Source organism: Phasianus colchicus, chromosome 19, assembly GCF_987193195.1.
Source record: "Phasianus colchicus chromosome 19, bPhaCol1.hap1.1, whole genome shotgun sequence".
NCBI lineage: Eukaryota > Metazoa > Chordata > Aves > Galliformes > Phasianidae > Phasianus > Phasianus colchicus.
The window spans coordinates 593,876-614,903 of record NC_143454.1 but is presented as its reverse complement, the minus strand read 5'-3'; the positions used below and the strand labels follow the sequence as shown (position 1 = coordinate 614,903).

Genomic DNA, 21,028 nt, shown 5'->3' with positions numbered 1-21,028 from the left:
TAGAAGCTAGGCACTTAATAAAAAGTAATCCCTCACAAAGCCCACCTAAATTGTTCAGTATCTAAATATTTTACAAATCTGGGTCATGGATCCCTAAGTTCATTTGGGGAGATGCCTATGTGGTCACCCTCACAGCGGTATGTGTCCCTTTTTAAAGCCGGTGGGGCAGGAAGCCTCCTCTGCATCTCCCAGCAACTCTGGCCTTTGGTTATTACTGAAAGGTTTCTCTTTAGCTCCTGTTTGATCTTCCATCATCACAAAACAGCTGCTGTAAGGTCTTCTGCCCATTTGGCCTCTGACTAATCACATCTATCCTGATGTCTGATAGAGAGACCTCTTTGCGGTCTAATGGGAGCAGTGAGGGATTCAACAAAGGACCTTCCTTCCACTTTTAGAAAGAACTTTCATCAAAACGTAACTAAGCTAAGAAAACAGCTAGAGAACTGCTTACCATCTCCTTCAATCATGACTGCAGTGGAAACAAAACAGCTGAAGAGGAAGGAGAAACAAAGTTTTCAAGCAATGATTTTATTGACGGTAATTTCTCAAATGTATCTCAATAGCTTTCCTGTTTTATTTAAAATGAAATAAAAGGAGAATGATGGCAAGTCTGATTTGGGTTTCCAATTGAATCTTGTGTCATCTAATTACAAATGTCTTCATGATATTAAAAATGAAAATATTTCTTTACATCTGCTCCACCCTCTACAAATATGGTTTTGTTTTGCTGCTTCCCTAATCCTGAACATCTGAGCATTGGAAATCCAGCAATGAAGAGTCACATACGCATTTTTAGTAAACATCCAGCTGAACATCTGTACATCCACTCAACACACAACTCTTGCCTGGTGTATGTTCTTGCTCTATCCTGACTGCAATACTGTTGCTAATCATGTCATGGCATTTATTGTCTGCAGGGATGCCAGCATATTTCAATCACCTGCCCTTCATTGCTGACAAATTTAGGATCCACCTGCAAATTTGCAGAACTCCCAAATGTAATCCTCCTTTATTTATCCAAGCAGAGATGTGTACACAACACCTTGCACCTGGCTTCCAAAGAATAAAGGTCTATCCATTATGGTGCTGGACTGCACAGTCAAGGGAGTCTGGAGGGAAACGGTACAACTACATATACCTCTTCTTTAAATGCTAGGTGCTGTCCTCTGACAAATTTAGTCTTTGTTAGTCTTCAGCAACCGGATGAAAGAGCTGCTTGATGCAGCTGATCTTAACACACGGTCATCTTAGAACTGCAGCTGTAAGGAAGACCACGCCATTCAAAAGCTTTGTGTTAAACCACTACTCCTGAGTGGCAAGTCGTCTTTATGTTCTTGGGGAAAACTGGGTGTCATTAGCTGCTCTCATTTAAACATCTGTAAAAGCTTGAAACAGCTCAACATAAGCAACACTAAGCTTGAAGAGCAACTAGATTCTGATTAGCCCAGCTATCCTGAAAATAAGAATTACAACTATTGTTTTGTACTTTTAGATCACTAAAATAACATTCCTTTTACTGTCTTTAACATTTCAACCCAAAAGTTACAAAAAAAATGCACTGAAGTGCATTGAAGTGCAGTGAAGTCCCCCCTGGTGGGGGACGAGGGAGATGCAGCCGCCGAGGCATTCTTGGTGCAACGAGGGACCGGGGCTTGTTCAGCTTGGAGAAGAGAAGGCTCCGGGAGACCTCCCAGGACTTGAAGGAAACGTATAAACTGTATAAACTGGAGGGGGAACAGATGTTTACGAGGGTGGATAATGACAGGATAATGGGGAATGGTTTGAAATTGAGACAGGGGAGATTTAGTTTAGATATCAGGGGGAAGTTTTGCATTCAGACGGTGGTGAGGCATTTTAAAAGGTAGCCCATAGAGGACGTGGATGCCCCATCCTTTGGGGCATTCGAGGCCAGGCTGGACGTGGCTCAGGGCAGCCTGGTCTGGTGGACGGTGTCCCTGCACATGGCAGGGGGTTCAAACTAGATGGTCATTGTGGTCCTTTTCAACCCAGGCTATTCTATGATTCTGTGATAACCTTTAGATCTTTGATGTAACGCATGACCTTAGAGAAGCTCATGGATTTCCAAACTAACCTTGCATCTCTTACAGAAGATCTGTGTCAGCAAGGTGTCTTGACGTCAAGCTAAGAAGGAAGCTGTGTGCCCAGTGTCATTCAGGCCCAAACTGTGGTTTCTCCCTGGGAAGGGACACAGAGGGGAGCTGTTGAACAGGCACTGTGTCAGAACCTCTGCTTTCCCCCCCATCCCCCACTCTCTGCCCCTAGACTTCCTTTACTATAGAAGCTCCCCACAACTCCCCAGTTTTTCCCTTCCATCCCTCCCTCCATCACCAGAACCCCTTTCCACCCCACAGCAGTCCCACTCACTCACACCTTCCCCCCCTAGATTCCACACAACCCCCCTTTCCAGCCCAAAAAAGTCCCACTGACCCCTTTCTCACCCCACCCACACCCTCCTTTATCCCCTCTTATCCCCACTTGGAATCATGCAGAAGGATCTGCATGAGACATCCTAGAGAGGTTTGGGGGCTCCAGGGGGCTCTTCTGGACTCAACCAGAAGAGTCTGGAGATATCCCAGAGGGACCTGGTGTAGGGATCCTGCTTTGGCAGGGGGGTTGGACTCGATGATCTCTGGAGGTCCCTTCCAACCCCTACGATTCTGTGATTCTGTGATTCTGTGACCTTGGGATGTCCAGGGAGTCCCCGGGTTGGTCCTGTGGCACCATGGAAGGATCTGGAAGTTCCCACTATGGGCCCAAGAGCTCTGAGGAGTCCCTGGGCTGATCTGGAAATGGCCCAGCAGGGTCTGGTAGGGTCCAGGGAGTTCTCATGTGGGTCTGAGTGGTCCTGGAGTCATCCAGAAGGGTCTGGGGATGTCCCAGAGGAGTCCTGGGGTGTCCAGTGGGTGCTCATGCGAATCTGGGGGGTCTGGCCATCCGTCTCATCATCTGCTGTAACATGACCACAGCACTTTCATCAGTGGTTTGGACTCACAGCGACAAGACGCACTTTGTCAACTGTGTCACCAAGGAATCATAAGAATTGGAATCGTTGGAACTGGTTAATATGGACTGCTGTTTGTACTCTACAGAACCCATCCTTGTTCAGTGTATTAATTTTAGTTTAGCTACTTTTAGGATTGTTTTTGAACCGTGCTTCTTTTTCTCTTAATAGCGAAGGGGGAGATGTGGGATAAAGAAAGTCATTATCTTGCTAATGAGTAAAGAAACTTAGCAGTAACTTGAGCCAGACGTAAACACACACGAGGCTCCTGCTTCCTACATGTAAGTTGCTGTTGCACGGGTATAAAAGGTTGTAAGCATCTTCAGTAAAGGTCCTTCATCGTTCCTTCTGCACCAGCAAGGGAGTCTGAGCCTCTCCGCACCAGCAAGGGAGCTCGGAGCCCTCTTGCCAACAAAGAGGAGAGGAGAGGAGAGAAGGAGAGGAGAGAAAAGATTGAGCAGAACAAAGGAAAAAGGGAAGAGAGGAGCTTGTAAGGGGGAGAAGAGTGATGAACGAGAGGGGAGAAGAAAGAGGGCAGAACAGAAGAGAGGATACAGGTAAGAAGAGCAGATCTAAAAAGATCCTTTTTCGGAGCAGGACACCATCACTCTGATCAGAGTGCTGTCATCTGTTCCCAGGCCCTAGAAAGGAAAGCAGCCCCGTGCAGCTAACACAGAACGTGCTGGAGAATCACTGACAGACACAAAGGTCTCAGTGCCCAGTCTTGTGCAGGAGCATTTACCTGCTCTTAATTACAGCAATTTTGCATTAATGGAGCGATCCATTAGCAGCTAGTGTGGAGAAGAGGAGGCCCAGGGCAGACCTTATTGCTCTCTATAACTACCTGAAGTGAGGTTGTCGTGAGCTGGGTGTTGGCCTCTCCTCTCATGTAACTGGTGACAGAACTAGAGGGAATGGCTTCAAGCTGCACCAGGGGAGATTTACGCTGGACGTTAGGAAATACTACTTCTCTCAAAGAGTGGTCAGGCAGTGGAATGGGCTGCCCACGGAGGTGGTGGAGTCACCGACCCTGGAGGTGTTCAAGGAACGTTTGGATTTCGTGTTGAGGGATATGGTTTAGTGAGAACTATTGGTAATAGGTGGACGGTTGGACTGGATGATCTTACAGGTCTTCTCTAACCTTGGTGTTTCTGTGATCTTCTGTGATCTTCCCAGTCCCCAGTCCTGCCCTGTGCTGGTGCTCTGCAACAAACAGCAGTCCAACACACTGTGTCCCTGCAGAATCACAGAATCGCTCACGTTGGAAAAGACCTTCAAGAGCATCGAGTCCAACCATGACCTGAGCAAAGTACCCCAACTCTAACAACCCTCCTCTAAATCATGTCCCGGAGCACCACATCCAAACAGTTTTTAAACATGTTTGGGGATGGTGACTCAACCACCACCCCAGGGAGCCCATTCCAGTGCTCAACAACCCTTACTGTATAGAAGTTTGTCCTGATATCCAACCTAAACTTACCCCATGCCTGTGCGTTCTGTGCAACCCCACAGATGTGACAATGCGGACTGGCTTCTGCACTGGCTTCTCAAAGGAAACAGTGTCAGGAGGAAGCAGCTGATCCTGCCACTCACGCTGCTATTCTGGGAGTCCCTCCCCAGGACTCCCACAGCTTCCTCTCCCCAGCCCCGCTCAGCTCCTCGCGGGCTGCAGACGCTGCTGAGGCTCTCGCACTCCACGGCCGTCATCTTCTTCTCGTGCTGCCGGACCGCTCTCTGCAGGGCTGCGCTGAGTTCCTGCCGCTGCAGCCAGAACCGCAGCTCCCGTGCTGACGGATGGAGGAGCTTCGTGCCGGCACCCACAGCACGTGGTCCCCGGGCTGCCGGTGGCACGGCAGGATGCTCCCCTCCCTGCCTCCCATCGCCCCTCGGCTCTGGCATCCTCCTATAATCTGCCTAAGGATTCCAAAGACCCTGCAGAGGGCTCCGGTCAGGCCGATCGACGGCTGATGCCAACGGCACGAGGTTCGACACCACCACACGCCGGGTCCCGCACGTTGGTCACAACGACCCCAGGCATCGCTGCGGGCTTGGGGCAGAGCGGCCGGAAGGCCGCGTGGAGGAAAAGGATCCGGAGCTGCGGGCCGACGCTCGGCTGAACGCGAGCCAGCAGCGCCCTGCGCAGGCGGCCGAGAAGCCGGCCGAGCATCAGCAGCAGCAGCAGCTGATCGCCCCGCGCTCAGCCCCGCCCCGCACAGCGCCGGCCTCGGGCCGGCACCGCGACCGCCGCCTGCAGCGGGACGCCAAGGTGCCCCGGAGCCGCTCGTCTCCAGCGGGTTCCCCACGCCACCGCCGGGCCGCGCCGCCCGCCCGGACGCCCCGCTCCCCCACCTGCCGGCGGCCGCCAGCCCGCGCTCGCCGCTCTCCAGCAAGGCCCGCACGGAGCGGGGCGGGGCGGCGCGGGCCCGGCCCCGCTGAGGTCCCCCACATCCCCGCCCTTCTCCTCCCGCAGCCGCAGCCGGGGCCCCGGAAGCGGAGCGGGCGCACGACGGCAGGCATCGCGAGGGCAGCCGGGCTGGGGCCATGGGAACGCGCGCGGTGATGTCGCAATGACGGCGCGCCCGCGGACAGAAAGGACCCCGCGCGGAGCGCCCGCCCCGTTCGGCGCACCGACCAATGGCAGAGCGGAGGAGGCGGGGCCGAGCGCGGGCTCTCCGCCAATGGCGGCTGCGGACGCGGGGCCGCCGCCATGGTGATGCCGATGGCGCCGGCGGGATGGAGGAGCCGCGGGGCTCCGTGCGGGGAAAGCGGCGCTCCGCCGCTCCGCTGCCCCGCCGCCGCCCTCGGGGACGCCGCGCGGTCGGGGGAAGGCGGCGCGGGGGCACCGCCGCCGGCCCCGTCCGTACCCCGTCAGAATCCGGCTGTCCTCGGAGGGGGAACCGAGCCGTCCTCCGTCGTTGCGGCGAGGCGCTGCCGGGCTGCGAGAAGCGGCGGCTGACCGCGAGAGGCGGGACCCGCCCGGTGTCCGGGAGCGGCTCCTGGCTGAGCCGGGCAGCCCCGGAAGAGAGGGAGCGATCGCGCGGATCGAGGCGCGTTCGAGCCCGGCACGGAGTCCGGCCCAGCGGAGTCCGCTTCTCGCTCGGCTCCAGTCATCGGCAGCGCTGTGCTGAGCTGCTGCCCCGCAGCTGCAGTCTCCAAGCGCCGTTTTCCATCTGATGCCGTGGAGACGGCGCGCCCTCCCTCATTGCAGCGCGTAAAGCCGCCCCCCCGGCGACAGCGCATGCGTGATGGCGTCCCCATGGCGACAGCGCCTCAGCGCGTGCGCCGCGCCGTCCCCGCTGGGTGACGTCACCAGCCCCGCGACCCGAGGAGGAGGCGGCCGTGCGGAAGTGGGGCGGCGCACCCCGGGGCTCCGAGCGCCGCCTCAGCTTCTACAGGTGGGTGTTCGGGGGGGGCACCGGGGCGGGGCCGGGGTTAAGGGGGCTGGGGGCCACGTGCCGCTCTGCGTTGGCCCCGCGGGGTCTCTGTGGCGCTCGGGGCTTCCGCTCGGCGGGGGCAGCTGCCCTGTGTCTCCCCGCCTCCCCCGCCCCGTGTATTTCACTGCCCTCCTCCCCTCCCCCCGCCACTGGTCGCCCACAACCTCCCCCGTCGCTCTGTGTGACCCCCGGGGTTGCGCCTCCCCTCCCCTTTTTCCCCCTTCCAGTTCCCCCATTCTGATCACTGTAGTCCTCTTCATCATCATCAAATCATCAAATCACCAAGGTTGGAAAAGACCTTCAAGATCATCCAGTCCAACCATCCACCTACCACCAATATTTCCCCACTAAACCATGTCCCTCAGTACGACATCTAAATGTTTTCTGAACACCTCCTGGGAAGGTGACTCCACCATCTCTTTGGGCAGCCCATTTCAGCATCTAACCACACCTTTGAAGAAGAAATTTTTCCTAATGTCCAATCTGAATCTTCCTGGCACAACTTGAGGCCATAAACACACAACCTGCTGTTAATACTTTTCCTAATGCCCTGACAATACTGAATGAGAAACACATCAACCTCCTGCTAGATATCTCCGAATCAAGTCAGTAGAACAACAGAGAAAGTAGGAGATGCTAACATCTGAGGAAAAAATACTGAGAAGGGGAAGTAAAACAAGAAGAAGGCAATGAAGTGGCAGGTGGGTTGTCCCTCCATACCTCTGCTGGTCCTTCACTAAAATTCTTTTCTGAGGGCAGGGCTTTTTTCTCACTGCAATTTCTTGCTTCCTGCAGCCCTTCCCTAAGGCAACAGACACATTCCTGCCAGCTGCATTAATAACTTCCACCTTGTGACACTGAAAACAGTGGGGAACTGTTTAAAAGCATCCTGTCTTGTACAGATACATACAGAAGCAGCAATTACAGTAACAAGAGGAATAATAACGACAAGAAAAAGCACAAGGTGGAAAAAGCCTGTGAAGAAAGTGTGGGCGAAAGCATTTTTTCAGGTTCCTTGCACGAAATATTCCCAAGCAACAGACACTGTGAAGTGGGAGAAATCCAGAACTTCTACAGCATTTTGTCTGAATGCCCTCACAAAGAGAAAGGAGCGGGCTTCAAGACAGGTATCAGGATTTGGCCAATAATAAAACATACCTTTAGTTTTAAATGTGTTCCTTAACCCATTGTGTTACTTTGGCTCTATCTGAAGGGTTGAAAACTAAGTGCTTTTTTCTCTGCTTGTAATCCATTTCCTGTGGGTTGTTACCACCTATCTGTCTGGCAGGAACTACCCAGTTACCCCGTTGATCAAACCTTACCTTTGGATGTCATCCAAAATTACTTAACAGAAAAGAATCCAACTGGCATATCTACTATGAGGAGAATGAGCAACATTTCCTTGAAGAATTTACTCAAAGTAGGCGTGCGTATTATGTGCCAAGAAAAGAAGGAAATTTGATGCTAGCATCAGTTGATGAACATTAGCATATATTCTTTATATGGTACATGCTGAAGGCAATGCTGGAAAAAAAAAATATGAAGAAAAATCATTGTTTTAAGGTCTTCCTGCCTCAATTTAGGGAAAGAAAATGGCAAGTTCTTCAATGGAAAGGCTTTTTTGTTGTTTTGTTTGTTTGTTTGTTTTCCATGAAGAATGGAAGTACTTCAAGAGATGGGGGTTTTGCTGTCAATGTCTAAACAAAACATTTGCATTGAATTCAAAATCTGTATGTTTCAGCGTGTCCAACACAGCCAAAATATTTTGCTTAGAGAAGGCAGGCATGTGTTACTATTTTCAATGCGTTTCATGTTTTAAAAAAAAAAAAAAAAAAAAAAAAGTCAATAATGAAGCATTCACTCTGTTGATCCAGTTCTCACTGAGTCATTAAGGGCAGGGAACAGAAGAGACAGAAGGATATGAGACATCTTTGAACGCAGCGTATACAGCGGACTACTGAGAAATTCAAACCCAAACGTCTAGACTAAGTGGAAAAACTTGAAGGAAAAGAAAATAAAAACAACACACAAAAACACAACTTGGAACGAAGTCAAAAAACCAGGATGAAATGAAACAAACTCCATCTCCCCTCATGGAGATGTTTTGATGCAGTTTGGCAGACCAGCTATATGCTCACTTCCTGCTCCCAGGCCAGCTGTGAAGATTGCTCTCTGAATTATGGACTCACAGAATCGTTAGGGTAGGAAAAGGCCGAATATCATCTGGTTCAACCGTAGACCTCTGGAAGGTTTCCTCCCAGACCACCACCCCCTTCCTTCAGGGGACAGGTGCCATGGTTTATTTTAGTGGGCAGCACCTCCTCAACTTAAGTTCCCTTGCCTTCAGTTCTCTTGCCCCTCTGCAAACACAGCAGCATGCCCCTAAAAATAAACAAACAAATAAATAAATAATCCTGTGGTTTTGACACCTGTCCTCAAATTCCATGTCTGCTTTGACAGAATTACATGTTTTTAGAGGAGTACTTGGCCTGTGATTTTCAGTTAGTTCTGTCAAGCAGTGCACAGACCTTGGTCTCTGTAAAATGGGGCTCTCAGATAGGGTGAGCAAAGCTCACATGAGGGGAAATCACTAAGGGCAGGCTTGTCAGCAGGTTTGAATCTATCCCCTGAACAAAAAGAAGTGAAAAAACAAATTTGGCATCTTGGAGCCCAAACTGGCAGGCCTGATCTGAAATGACATTGCAGTTTTCATTAGCTAGTAGGAGCTGATTTCTTTCCTCCTTATCCAACACGACCTTGAAACATACCTTAAGCTTAAGTAGGTTGTTGTAGTCTTCAGGGGCCTATACTAGCTTTCCACTAATGGAAACTAAGTTTTGAACTCCAGGGGATGAAATGAGGTGAACAAAATTGTCTATCTATCTAGTCACAGCTGTAAGATTTAAGGCATATGAAATAAAAAATGGGGCAAAAGGGACACCAAGAACCGGTTTGAACTTTAAGGTAGTAGAATATGTATGGGGCTGGAGCTGAAGAAGTAGCTTAAATAAGAGTCTTGTTTCTTGTTTTTGGCTTTTGTGGTTCAGCAGGGTGCAAGGATGACAAATATTTAATACCAGACCACTTCTGCCACAAAGCATGGCCATGGCTACAGAGGCTGGATGATGTCAAAGGATACAGAACAGCAGTCGTGTGATTATCCAGTGCATCACGTGGTAAGTAGGGGAGCTAATATGACTCTGACACCAATTCTTAGTCTACAGGCTTTTGTAGGATGGTATTCCTTAGCAGTATCTCTCACCTGGGGGTAAAGGGAAGGAGACCAAACATCCTCGGACAACCACATGCAATTTCTCACCATCATCAAAAAAGTAACCTGCTGTCAGTCATCTGGCTTGCTCCCTTCTGAGGTTACAACCCTTCAACAAAAGCAATTCAACAACAGACCACTCATAAACTCACGGTCAACAAAAATAGTTCTTTTTTTCTATTGCTGGAAGAGCTGCAGCAGTTTCAGTCTCCCGATGAGCTATACCACTGCAGCACTTCTTTGGGCTTGAGTTAGTGGTGCACCACTTTAACTTAGTAGGCTTAGTAAAATACAGAAGGTACTTCACCTTTTTACTGAGAGGGAGGGCAGGAGAGGCAAAAATTGCTACTTCTTGCAAACTACCCTCAGTTTGCAGTATCCTAATGCTCTGTATGAAAGCCTAAAACCACAAAGAAAATGACTATATCTTTAAATATTAGCAATGCAATTTCCTTTCTTCTATTCTTGTGAATTCCAACTGCTTTCCTGATGTTTGCACTTACCAAGTAGACAACCCAGTGATTACTTTCTGTGATCAAACCTGGCAGCTGTGAACTCAAAAGGGCAGGCTGGAACGAAAGCAACACAGCAATGCTGGAGAAAAGAACAGTGTGGCTTCACGTGGTGATGGAGCTTTGTTTCCTATCTCCTCTGAAATTCTGCTCTTTCACATACCCTGCTGTTGTACAGCAAGAGGAAAAAAACAATCAGTGAAAGGGTTGAGTTTGTAGGAGACATGAGCTCCACTTGAAGAGCCATGAGACGTTGGCTGGTATGCTGGTTCAAGGGTATGCTGGTAACTCGTAAACTGAGAAGCCTCCAAGTAAACACTCAGTGTGTCAATAAAAGGCTTGGTGGAGGGCAGAGAAATGTGCTGCTCCTTAAGGCGTGGTGCCCCCATGAACGGATGCACACGGTGTCCATCTCTGCTCTGCATTTAACGCAGGGCCCATGTCCCAGCCCACGTCCCAGCCACGGATCGCGTCCCGACCCATGCCTCGAAGGACTACATCGCAGTGCTCGCCCTATACGCGGGACCAGCTGCTGAGCCCAGATCCCCCAGCGGGGGCAAGGGGCTGCTCAGTAGGGCTGCCCTTTATGCTCTCACCCCCTCGGGCCCCTCCTGCGAGTCTAGGGGGCGCCGAGCTCGAAGGTCGCTCGATGAGGGCCGGGGGTCGCCGGTCCGGTCCGGTCCGGTCCGGGGCAACGGAGAAGGGCCGTCCGCACACCCCGGGAGCTCCCCGACAGCCCGAGCGGCCGCAAACAGGGTTAAGGCCGAGGCGATTTGCGCGTAATCCCCGGCACGGCCCGGGGAAAGGGGCGCGGTGCCGGGTAGGGGCGGTGAAGGGGGAGGGCAGCTCGGCTAGACCCCCGGGAGCCGGGGGAGGGAGCGGAGCCGGTGGGGAGGGAGGACGGGGCCCGGAGGGGGCCGGGGGGAGAAAAGGGAGGAGCGGCAGGGGGTGGAGGGAAGGAAGAGCGGCGTGGGGAAGCGCTACGCGCCCGAGCGGCGGAGGGAGGGAGGGAGAGGAGGAGGCGGCGGTGGAACGCGCTCGGCTCCGTGGGCCGAAGGTGCCCACCCCTCCCCTCTGTGCCTCCCCCGTTTTGACCCCCAGGGTCCACCTGTCTGCCCCCCCCCCCCCCCCCCCGGTCCCAGCACCGGATGCCAGCACCGGGACAACCGCCTGTCCCGAAGTCCACACTGTCACTGTAACCATGGAATCTGGGGCCGTACCAACCCGTCTACCTCGAGAGCCCCATCAGCGTCCTACAGCTCCTGGAGCCTGGTGTCGCTGTCACCCTGGCTGTCCATGACTGTCCCAAGCTGTCCCCCCTGCCATGGTGGCACAACTGCAGCGCGGTGCCATCCTCATTGAAGAGGTGACGAGGAGGGCTACAGGGAGGGGGGCTGGGGACAGTTGGGGGACACGTGGGGTGTGACATGGGGTTGGTGGTGTCACCATCGTTGGGTATCACCTTCACTGGATGCCATTGGGTGTCATCGAGTGTCACTGTCTTCAGGTAACACCGTGACACAGGGTGACCTCGATGTGGAACAGCCGTGATGCAGTGTCCCCATCCCTGGCTGTCACTGTTGTTACCGTCATCCGGTGTCGCCATCACTCGTGTGTCACCATCCCTTGGATGACATTATTCCCTGTGCTGTGATCACCACACAGAGGTAGGCACTGGTGGCCCCGCGTTGTCACCGTGCTGTCTCTGAGCCTCTTGCTGTCCTTTGTCACCCCTCCAGGCCTGCCTACAGCCGGACTCAGTGACACTGGAGCCCTCTGGTGCCCATCATTGCCTGCCACGAGGACGGGGACACACACGGTGGTGAACTCTGTGCCACCACCAGAGGAGACCACATGTGACATCAGCGTGGCACAGCCGTGATGCAGTGTCATCATTGTTGTGCGTCGCCAGCAGCTCACCAGCTTCAGCCTGTATGACACGTGGCAAGTTCTCGTGCCATTTGCCGAGTAAACCACGGTGACTGTCAATAATGATATTTCAACCTCGTGAGGTGTGTGTGTGCCTGTGAACGCACAGGTTTTTGTTTATTAAGCAGACGTGAAACAACTTCTCTTACTAAGCCATTAAAGTTAGGCTTGCGTTCTTTCATAACAGAATTCAGTAAGTTAACTGGAACTCCTCCTGGAAGAGGAGATCTCCTCTCCATGCCAGTGACCCAACAGAGCTCCAGGTTACCCGGGCTGATGTCACAGTGCGATGCGCTGCATCACAAGGAGATCTTCCACAGGGCAGCATCAGTGCCAGCACTTCCCTGCAAGGCCTGGGCGCTGCTGCAGCACTGCTCAGGGGCTCTGTCCTTCTGCGGTCAGGAGTTGGCTCAGGGGCAGCAAGGCTGCACTGGGTGACCTTTGTTGACACGTGGAGGAGCAGGGGCACTTTGCGGAGAATTGTTGGTTGGTTGAGGAGCCTTGTTTGTGGAGGGCATCCTTAGTTCTGAGCTGAGGGCTGTCGGCCAGCGACATGGAAGGCTGCTGGACTGTGAGCCTCAGCTCGGAGCTGGTCTACATGTTCCCAACGCTGCTGGAACTCTCTACCAAAGGTAAGGCTTTCCGGACTCCCTTCCCAAGGCATCGCACGGGGCTGTTAGCTGTCCAAAGCCTCAGCTCCTGCTCTCTGTGCTTGGCTGGGCATGGCTGGGGGCTGCTGCAAGAGCCCTGCCCAAGGGTCCAGCTCTTCTGGGGACCACGTGGCAGCCAGGTCCCAATAGTAGAGCTGCCCAGAGCCCCCAGGTTCCTTTAGGCATGCTCAGTCCCCTGTGATAGGGCAGTCCAAGACCAGGTTTCCCTGGGAGAACACACCTACAGGTGTTTCCGTAGGTTCCTGCTCTGGGAGGAAAGGCATCCTGTGTCCCACAGGTTTCCTATGTCCCCGTTTCCCCTCGGGGCCCTGAATAAGGCTGAAATCAGAGCAAAGCCCAGCTCCGCTAGCCATGGCGGTGCTTTTCTGGGGTGTGTGCGTGTGCCTGTATCGATCACTGTCTGTGTGAGGAGCTTGCCAAGCAGTTGTGAAGAGGCTGTCCTGGAGCATGACATGTCTTTTCTTTCCTTTGCAGAGATTGTGGCGGTCTGGGATGCCGTGTCTGATTACATCCTGGAACAGATGAAGCTGGACAAGGTGGGCTGGTATGCTGGTGGCCCTTGCCCTGGAGAGAGGTTCAGTCCCGCCAAGAGTGTGGGCCTCACAGAGCAGTCCCTCCCTGAGCACCACACTGAGCAGCACTCTGAGCCCAAGCCGGGTGCCCAGAGCAGCCTGTTGGCCAACTGGGAGGGAAACCCAAGGCCAGAGCTGCCCTGAGCAAACGTTCGGCACACGCAGGGGCTTTGCTCTGCCCTGTGATCAGAACGGGGAGAGCCAAGGGAGAAATGGGTGGGGGATTTTTTCTGGCCCTATGCCAAGGATGTCCTTGGGAATAAGTCCCAGGCTTAAGCCCTGTGCTGTAAATGCCCGGGCTCTTCTCTAGCCAAAGGATGTTGGGAAATACTATGCGAAGGTGACTGTCTTGCAGGGATCACAGATTTTTCCAAAGCTTTCCAGAGAGCCCCATCTCACCCTGCTGTCCATCAGGAGTGGGGAGGGCGGAGAGCAGTGACCCCATGCTCTTGATGTTTGTGGCTTTTGCCGCCCCTAAAGTACACACTCGTCAGCCTTTCTGTCTTTTCCCCGTGCAGGGAGTCCTGGTTCCGGGGCTCGGGGTCTTTGCTGGGGTCCGAGAGCAATTCCACAGCAAAGAAGAGGCAGTTTCGGTGCTAAGGCCTGTCTTCCAGCTGGACATCGGGGTGCTGTGGCTGCAGGACCTCCAGTCACCCAATGACATCATCCCTGGTGAGAAGGCAGCAGCCACCTTCCCCTTCCTGTCCCACGTCTGGCTGGGTGTGTTATCCCTGCTCTCTGGAAATGGCCGGGAGCAGCAGAGAATTGTCTGCAAAGCTCGGGGTACAGCGTGAGTTCATCCCGAAGGAACCACAGCTCAAGAGCTGTTTCTCCGAAAGACCTTTTCTATGGGATTTGGTCACGATCATGTTGCATGGGAATGTGGCTTGCTGTGGCAGTGAGGCTGTGCCTTCTCCTTGCAGACGATGTCAAGATTGAGTCGCTCAACTACCGGCAGCTCTCGCGAGCCTCCGGCGTCCCGCTGAACGTGGTGCTGCGCTGCGTGCGAGAGAGCGTGCTCTTATACTGTCACCTCCTGAGGAACAGGGAGCCCGTCTCATTTGTCTTTAAGAACATCGGCGTTATGACGTGCCAAGACGACTTCCTCCTCATGAGGTTCTTCTGCAGCTGCATTGCAACGCTGGAAAGCAATGCCACCGTCCTTTCTCTGTTCCGCACTGTAAGTTGAGGAGGTTTTGAGGGTGCGCCATCAGATCACTGCTGGCCAGCCTGGATGTGGCAGGCCAGTCCAATGCTTGTCCCCACGGCTTTCTCCACTAGCAAAGAGATTTCCTGGATCTCTGCCCCTGCAGAAAGCCTGGCAGTGCTCTTGCACAGCCTCTCTATTTGGCCATCCTGCTCCTTCAGAGCAGAACAAAGCTCTGATGTTCACGGAAGAGGCTTTGGTGGAGAGCAGCTTTCTCTTGGCATGGGAGCCAGGCTTGCTTCCTGTCAAGAAGAGCCATGAAAAAATGGCCTTGGCAAGCCTCCAGCAGGTCTGTGTCCCTTTGCAGAGATTTTGGACAGAAGATTCTGCTGACTTCGGGCCAGAGACCACCGCCCATGGGATCCGGGTGTTCCCGAGGTGAGCGCATTTCCTCTGCAGCACTTAGCTGGCCAGGAGACAGGCTTATTTCCCACCTCCTCCTCTGAGACGTGCCCTGCTGGGTCTCCGTGCTCGGCATCCAGTTGGGTAGAAATCCTGGAAAGTCTGGCTCCTGGGAATCATGGTTGTGTTACTGGTGCCCAAGCTGTCCCGATTCTCATCAGAGAGAATGGACTGCATGTGCAGAGGAATTTGGGCTACGTGTGCTGGTTTGGCATGGCCAGGAAGGAAAAGGATGCCACGCTTTGCATAGCACATAGATAAATACCGCCAACAGCTGCATGGGTAGGAGGTCATCCTTCTTCAAGGGTTGTCACTCTTTGTTTCCAGGTTTCAGCTCACTGTGGAAAAGAGCAGAGCAGAGGTTGCCGCGGAAAAGAAAGCTGCAGTAGAGCGGAAGATGAGTAGAGGTGAGGGAACGGGTCCCAGCTGTAGGGAGGTGGGCCCTGTCCCGTGCCGGGTGGCTGGATCCAGGTTCACGTGCTGTGTCCGTTGGGCTGCTCTGAAGAACTTCTTTCTGTCTTGGTTCCAGGGGGCTCTGCCGGCAGGCTGCTGCAGAGGCGGAAGACACTTCCCCCCTCCATGCTGCTGCAGCGCAAGCCAAGCTCAAGGCAGAAAGATGTGGCGAAGGAGCCTTCTGCCAGGTGAGAGCCTTGGGTGAAAAGAAGAAGGAGATGCGTGTGCTCGTGTAGGAGTAGCCTCCCCTTTGGAGCTGCCAGCTCTCAGCACCCAGAAAGGCTCCTGACACACGTGTCCCAGTGGGAGCCGTTCTCTCCAGGGATGGCAAGCACGCGGCACAATTGCTCGAGGCAGACACACCAGCTTCATGTTCCACCCTGGCCCCCGATCCCTGGGGGAGCTGAATGCTGATCCCCATTGATGGCAGAAGCTCTTCTCCCTTCAGGGGTCTCTCCGCACTGCACCGGAGCCCATCTTTACAGCTGTGGGAGCACGGGGGGAGACTGAGGTGCCCTGGGCTCCTGCAGACTCCTCTTGTGTCTGTTTGCAGCGCGCTCCCGCCATGTGCAGGCAGCTCCCGCAGGACGAAGAAAGCGGGACAGAAGGAAGCATCTACTCCTGCCCAGACCAGCACTGCACTCCCTGCCACAGAGGAGTCTAAGAGGGTGCTGCAGGTACCGGCCCTGCCTTGCTACGGGGACTGTGCTGCTTGAGACTGCACAAATGACAGAATGGTAGAATCATAGAGAAGTTTGGGTTGGAAGGGGCCACTCAGACCACCTAGTTCCAATCCCCTGCTGTAGGCAGGGACACCTGTCTCTAGACCAGGTTGCTCTAAGCCTGACCCAGCCTGGCCTTGAGTGCTTCCACAGGGAGGGAAGCAAAAGCCTCTGTGTGTGCAGTGACCTGGAGCACAGCCCTTGGGGTGCCATCATTTCACATTTCTACCCGCTCCTTCAGCTCCTCTTCAGTAGATGGAGGGTGCTGCACACCTTCCCTATCTTTTCTCGCCTCCTGGCCTGCCACCTGCCACAGCACTCTGATTTTGAGCAGGGGCCATGAGAGTGGAATACGACCTCTGAGCCACGTTTGCTACAAGTTGCGGATCCCGTCCTGCCTTTAGGGCCCCTGGTCTTTCAGGGACAAAACAGTGCTGACCGGCTGCCAGAGGCGAGGAGCAGGAGCGTGGAGCTGAAGGAAAGTCCCAGGGGCTGAGGCTGATCCTGTATGCTGCTGTGTCTCTGCAGGAGCTCCGGGAAGTGTCTGCATTGTGGAAAGAAGTAGACCGCACGTGGCCCATGCACCAGCAGCAAGTAGAGCAAGCACGGGCAGAAAGGGCGGTGTGGGAAGGCTGGAGCGTAGGGGCGGACCAGCGTCCACCCCAGGTACTGTCAGGGATCGAGCCTGCTGGCAACAGCCGCCATCCTCTGAGCCAGGCTGCGAGCTCAGCAGGACTGAGGGGGTGGGGAGTGGGACAGGCGCCGTGCAGCATGGCAGGGGCTGGCCTGCTCCTCCCTGGGAGGAGAGCTTGGCACCTCGCAGGGAGAGCCCTGCAGGGAGAAGGGAAGGGCGGCGGGCAGCCGTGGGCTGGCAGGGCCAAGTCTCCTGCTTGCCGGGGCCTGCTGCAGGGCCCTTGACAGAGGGCTTCTGAGAAACAGCCCCGTGCTCCCAGCCACTTTGCTGACAGCGTCTCCTCTTTGGCAGCTGATGGCCAGGCAGAGCATGCGTGCTCCGCATCCTCCAGCCCAGCCCAGGGGACAGCAAGTGGAGAGGAGGTGGAGGAAGGATGTGGATCCTCTGCCGGGAAGTAAAATGGGAACAGCGACCAAGCTGGCACTGCATGCTGAGTAAGTGTGTGCGGGCTCTGCTGGCTGCCTGAGGCACTCGGGCAGCTGTGACCCTGCAGCTCGGGGACAGGCACGGCCCGGCCAAAAACTCTGGCGGGGTGCAAGGGTGGGGACACGCGGCAGCACGGGGATGCTGGGCTGGGTGAGGGGAGAGGCAGGGGGGCTCAGCAGAGCCCAAGGGATGACTTTCTCCTCCTGCTGCAGCCTCCTTTCCCCACGAGTGGCTCGGGTGCTCCAAAGGTTGGAGCCGCACCTCCATCAGCAAGAGGCTTTTGCCAGCACAGCGGAAAGAAACCGGCAGAAGCTGGAGCTGAAGCGGCAGCTCCCCTGGTGAGCTCCACAGGCAGCAGATCCTGAGAGCCGGGCTGGAGCCCAGCCTGCACTACTTGCCTGCGCTCAGCCCGTAACGCTCCGTGCGCTGTTCTTTTCACCTCCGTAGTGCTCGATGCTCGCGTCGCTCCAGAGGGGAAGGTGCAGCCAACGGTGGTGACCGCGGTGGAGCTCTCGGCAAGGGGGCTGGGAAGCTGTCCAGATTTCCACCTGTGAATGGAAGATCGTAGAATCAAAGACTCATTGAATGGCCTAGGTTGAAAAGGGCATTGAAGGTCGTCTAGTTTCAACCCACCTGCTATGTGCGGGGTCGCCGACCACCAGACCGGGCTGCCCAGAGCCATATCCAGCCTGGCCTAGAACGCCTCCAGGGATGGGGCATCCCCCACCTCTCGGCAAGCTGTTCCAGCACGTCACCACCCTCCGCGGGAAGAACTGCTAACATCTAACCAAATTCTGCCCCCCCTTCCACAGTTTAAAACCATTCCCCCTTGTCCTGTCACTATCCAGCCTCGTCAACGGCCGTTCCCCCTCCACTTTATATCCTCCCTTCAAGAATTGGCCACAATGAGGTCTCCCCGGAGCCTTCTCCTCACCAAACTAAGCAAGCCCAGTTCCCTCCACCTTTCTCAATAGGAGAGGTGCTCCAGCCCTCTGATCATCTTAGTGGCCCTCCTCTGGATTCGATCCAAAGCTCTGCGTCTTTCTTGTACTGGGGCCCCAGCCCTGGACGCAGTACTCCCAATAAAAATAAATTGGCCTTATTTCCAGTCGGTCTGCTGGTGTCGTGTCTGTTGCCATCAACTAATGTGATGGAGCCGTGCTTTGAGAGAGGAGTTTGGGTGGCAACAAGAGCTGCTCCCAAGGCCCGGTAGGCCCATGCTCTCCAAGAGCGGATTCCCAGGACGGCAGCCATCTCTGCTGGCCGTGCACACTTCCTGTGCAGAAGAATTGATGTGTCCCCTCGTATCCCCATAGCTCCCTCCCAGCAACAGAAATTCCGTGGGAGAACCGCAGGGGAGCTCTGTGGGGACGAGGAGCAGGCAGGGGCATAGGGAACATGAGGGCTTCTGAAAGGCCTCTCCTTTCCCCAGAGGGCTTGTGAGCACTCCTGCCTGCAGCTGGGAACTGTATTGCCAGGAGCTCTGCAAAGGTGGATTTGCTTGTAACTGTAGGCAGGGAGTTTCAAACCAACACTGCCGTCCACAAGGGGAACATTTACATTCTCTCTCTGACAGCACTGAGACAAAGATTTGAGCTGGCAGTCTGAAGGCCACATTAAGCTTGACTGGAACAGCTGTACAGTGAGAAACCATTTGCCTTTTCACGGGGAACACAGCTGGAAGGGAAATCCAGAACAGGGGAAAGGAAGGCAGATGGTTGCCAGGCAGAGCTCTGAGCACAAGGAGATCTTGGAGTGGATGCTCCTGGAAGAGATGCTCAGACACATGCGAGATGAGGATGCGATCCAAGACAGCCAGCACAGCTTCACCAAGGGCAGATCGTGCCTGAGCCATCTGGTGGCCTTCTACATTGGGAGTGCCGGCACTGGTGGTCCAAGGAGGGGCAACTGATGTCATGCACCTGGGCTTGTGTGATGCCTTTGACATGGTCCCGCCCCATATCCTTATCTCTAATTGGAGAGAGATGGATTTGAGGAGCAGCCTCTCGAGTGGATAGAGAATTGGCTGGATGGTGGAAGCCAGAGGGTTGTTGTCAGTGGCTCCACATCCCGGCGGAGGCCGGTCACCAGCGCTGTCCCCCAGGGGTCCATCTGGGGGCACACTAACACTACTCGATAGCCTAATGGGGTGTGACTGATCAGCCCCGCCCCGCTGCCGGTACTGCTGGCTCTGCCCTCGCCCCGTTGCCGGCTCGTTAACGGGAGCCCCCGCACTTACCGCTCACCGACAGCGATCGCAACCCTCCTTGCGGTGTAGTCCCGCGTACGGGCGGCTTACGGTTTCTCCTCGCTGAAACAGCCCGCCTGATCCTCACAGCCCGACTCCTCCTCTCCGTCTGTGGTGGGCAGCGACGCGAGGCTGCCCTCCCAGAGGCTTCTTCTCGGCGGGGGCGCGGATGCAGAGCCGTTGCCCTGGCGACGTCCCCGCCGCGTCAGCCGCTCTCGCCAGAGCTGCCCGGCCGCTCTGTTGTCTCGGGGATCCTGGGTGAGGGGACCGAGCGAAAACCCCCGTACCTCGCGGTCGGTCGCTGCGGTTCTGGCTGGAACAGCTCCGAAGCAGCGAACCTCGGCGATCGAGGCTTCTTGCGAGGCACAGTCATCGAGGCAGAAGGGAGAAGCGTTCATTTGTGTCCCCGTGCGAAGTTCCGGAGGAGAAACGAGGCTGTTCTCCCCCCTGAAGCCGAAACGGAAAGTTTCGGAACTATCGCTCATGGGTTCCTTTTGCTAAACTCACACGTTGGTTCTTAAACCGATGTGCTAATCCCTGCTGCCGAACAGAGCACCCCACATCAATCCCTCCTCTTCCTTTGAGGATTATGGTGTTTGTATGGTTGGAAATATCCAGATAATTGCATAGAGAGACGCTTGGAAGGAGGATCGAGGGGAGTATCTTGATGCCTGCCTGTTGCATCCCATCCTTGGAGCTCTGCCCTCCCCCGAGTCGCTCTCCCACCTCCCCAGGAGATCCCTGAGGGCTCTCCGTCCCCCCACTCTCCCGGTCTTCTTCGCCCCCCACTGCCCTTCGAGCCCCACTCAGGCTTCAGGCCCCGTGCCCCCCGTCCCCCACCCAGGGTATTTCACTGCCTTCCCCCCACCTCCACCACGGGTCGCCTACAACCCCTGGAGTCCCTCAGTCTGACCCCTGGGGTTCCACTCTCTCCCCTGTCCCCACCTCCAATTCCCCCATTCTCATCGATGGAGTCCTCGTCCACCCCTCCCCAGTTGTTCCTCCACCAGTGTCTGCCCCTGTTCCCCATTCTGACCCCCAGGGTCCCATGCCTGGCCCCCTCCCATCCCGTTCCTTCCTCAGTCCCCCACTCTGATCCCTTGTGTCCCCTTTCCCGGCCCCCCCGTACGTCTTCCCATTTTGTCCCGCAGATTCATCCCCCCCCCAGTCCCCTCTACCTGACCTCCAGAATTCCCTGTCCCCCCAAATACCCCCACTCTAATTCCCCTATTCTGAACCATAGTCTCCTACCATCCCCCAGTCCCCTCAGTTTGCCCCCCTCCTTCCTGACCCCATTTTCTGATCCATAGAGTCCCCTGTACCCCCCATGCCCTCCTTCCTGACCTCTAGAGTCCATTCCCCCATTTTGACCCCCAATATTCCCTAACAGGACCCCCCTTATGTCCCATAGTAGCCCCCCACAACCACCAGCTCTCCCCTCCCTCCTTCCCCCAGGCCCCCTTTC

General features: G+C 55.0%; 1 protein-coding gene and 1 long non-coding RNA gene across 15 annotated transcripts; one reads left to right on the top strand and one right to left on the bottom strand.

Moving 5' to 3' along the window:
- Positions 1 to 246: 246 nt before the first annotated feature.
- LOC149915425 (uncharacterized) lies at positions 247 to 5,405 on the bottom strand. Its single transcript, XR_016458958.1, has 3 exons — positions 4,503 to 5,405; positions 2,093 to 2,970; positions 247 to 1,724 (listed from the first exon to the last, which is right to left on the bottom strand). It is a non-coding gene; the product is annotated as an uncharacterized LOC149915425 (long non-coding RNA).
- A 471-nt stretch (positions 5,406 to 5,876) lies between these two features.
- On the top strand, positions 5,877 to 18,417 carry LOC149915424 (uncharacterized). 14 transcript variants are annotated; one of them, XM_090121468.1, is made up of 17 exons: positions 5,877 to 6,417; positions 7,047 to 7,157; positions 7,252 to 8,657; positions 9,504 to 9,632; positions 11,382 to 11,605; positions 11,747 to 12,800; positions 13,314 to 13,375; positions 13,930 to 14,083; positions 14,335 to 14,591; positions 14,926 to 14,996; positions 15,348 to 15,427; positions 15,550 to 15,661; positions 16,027 to 16,150; positions 16,724 to 16,861; positions 17,181 to 17,323; positions 17,528 to 17,653; positions 17,763 to 18,417. In XM_090121468.1, the coding sequence occupies exons 6-17, from the start codon at positions 12,722 to 12,724 to the stop codon at positions 17,881 to 17,883; spliced, it is 1,467 nt and encodes a 488-aa protein (XP_089977594.1). In that variant the 5' UTR covers positions 5,877 to 6,417; positions 7,047 to 7,157; positions 7,252 to 8,657; positions 9,504 to 9,632; positions 11,382 to 11,605; positions 11,747 to 12,721; the 3' UTR covers positions 17,884 to 18,417. The 14 variants fall into 14 exon arrangements, with proteins under 14 accessions (XP_089977594.1, XP_089977590.1, XP_089977598.1 ...); XM_090121464.1 differs by having other exon boundaries at positions 6,885 to 7,157; XM_090121471.1 differs by lacking the exon at positions 5,877 to 6,417 and having other exon boundaries at positions 6,434 to 7,157; positions 7,252 to 7,583; positions 8,331 to 8,657.
- The last annotated feature ends 2,611 nt before the right edge of the window (positions 18,418 to 21,028 follow it).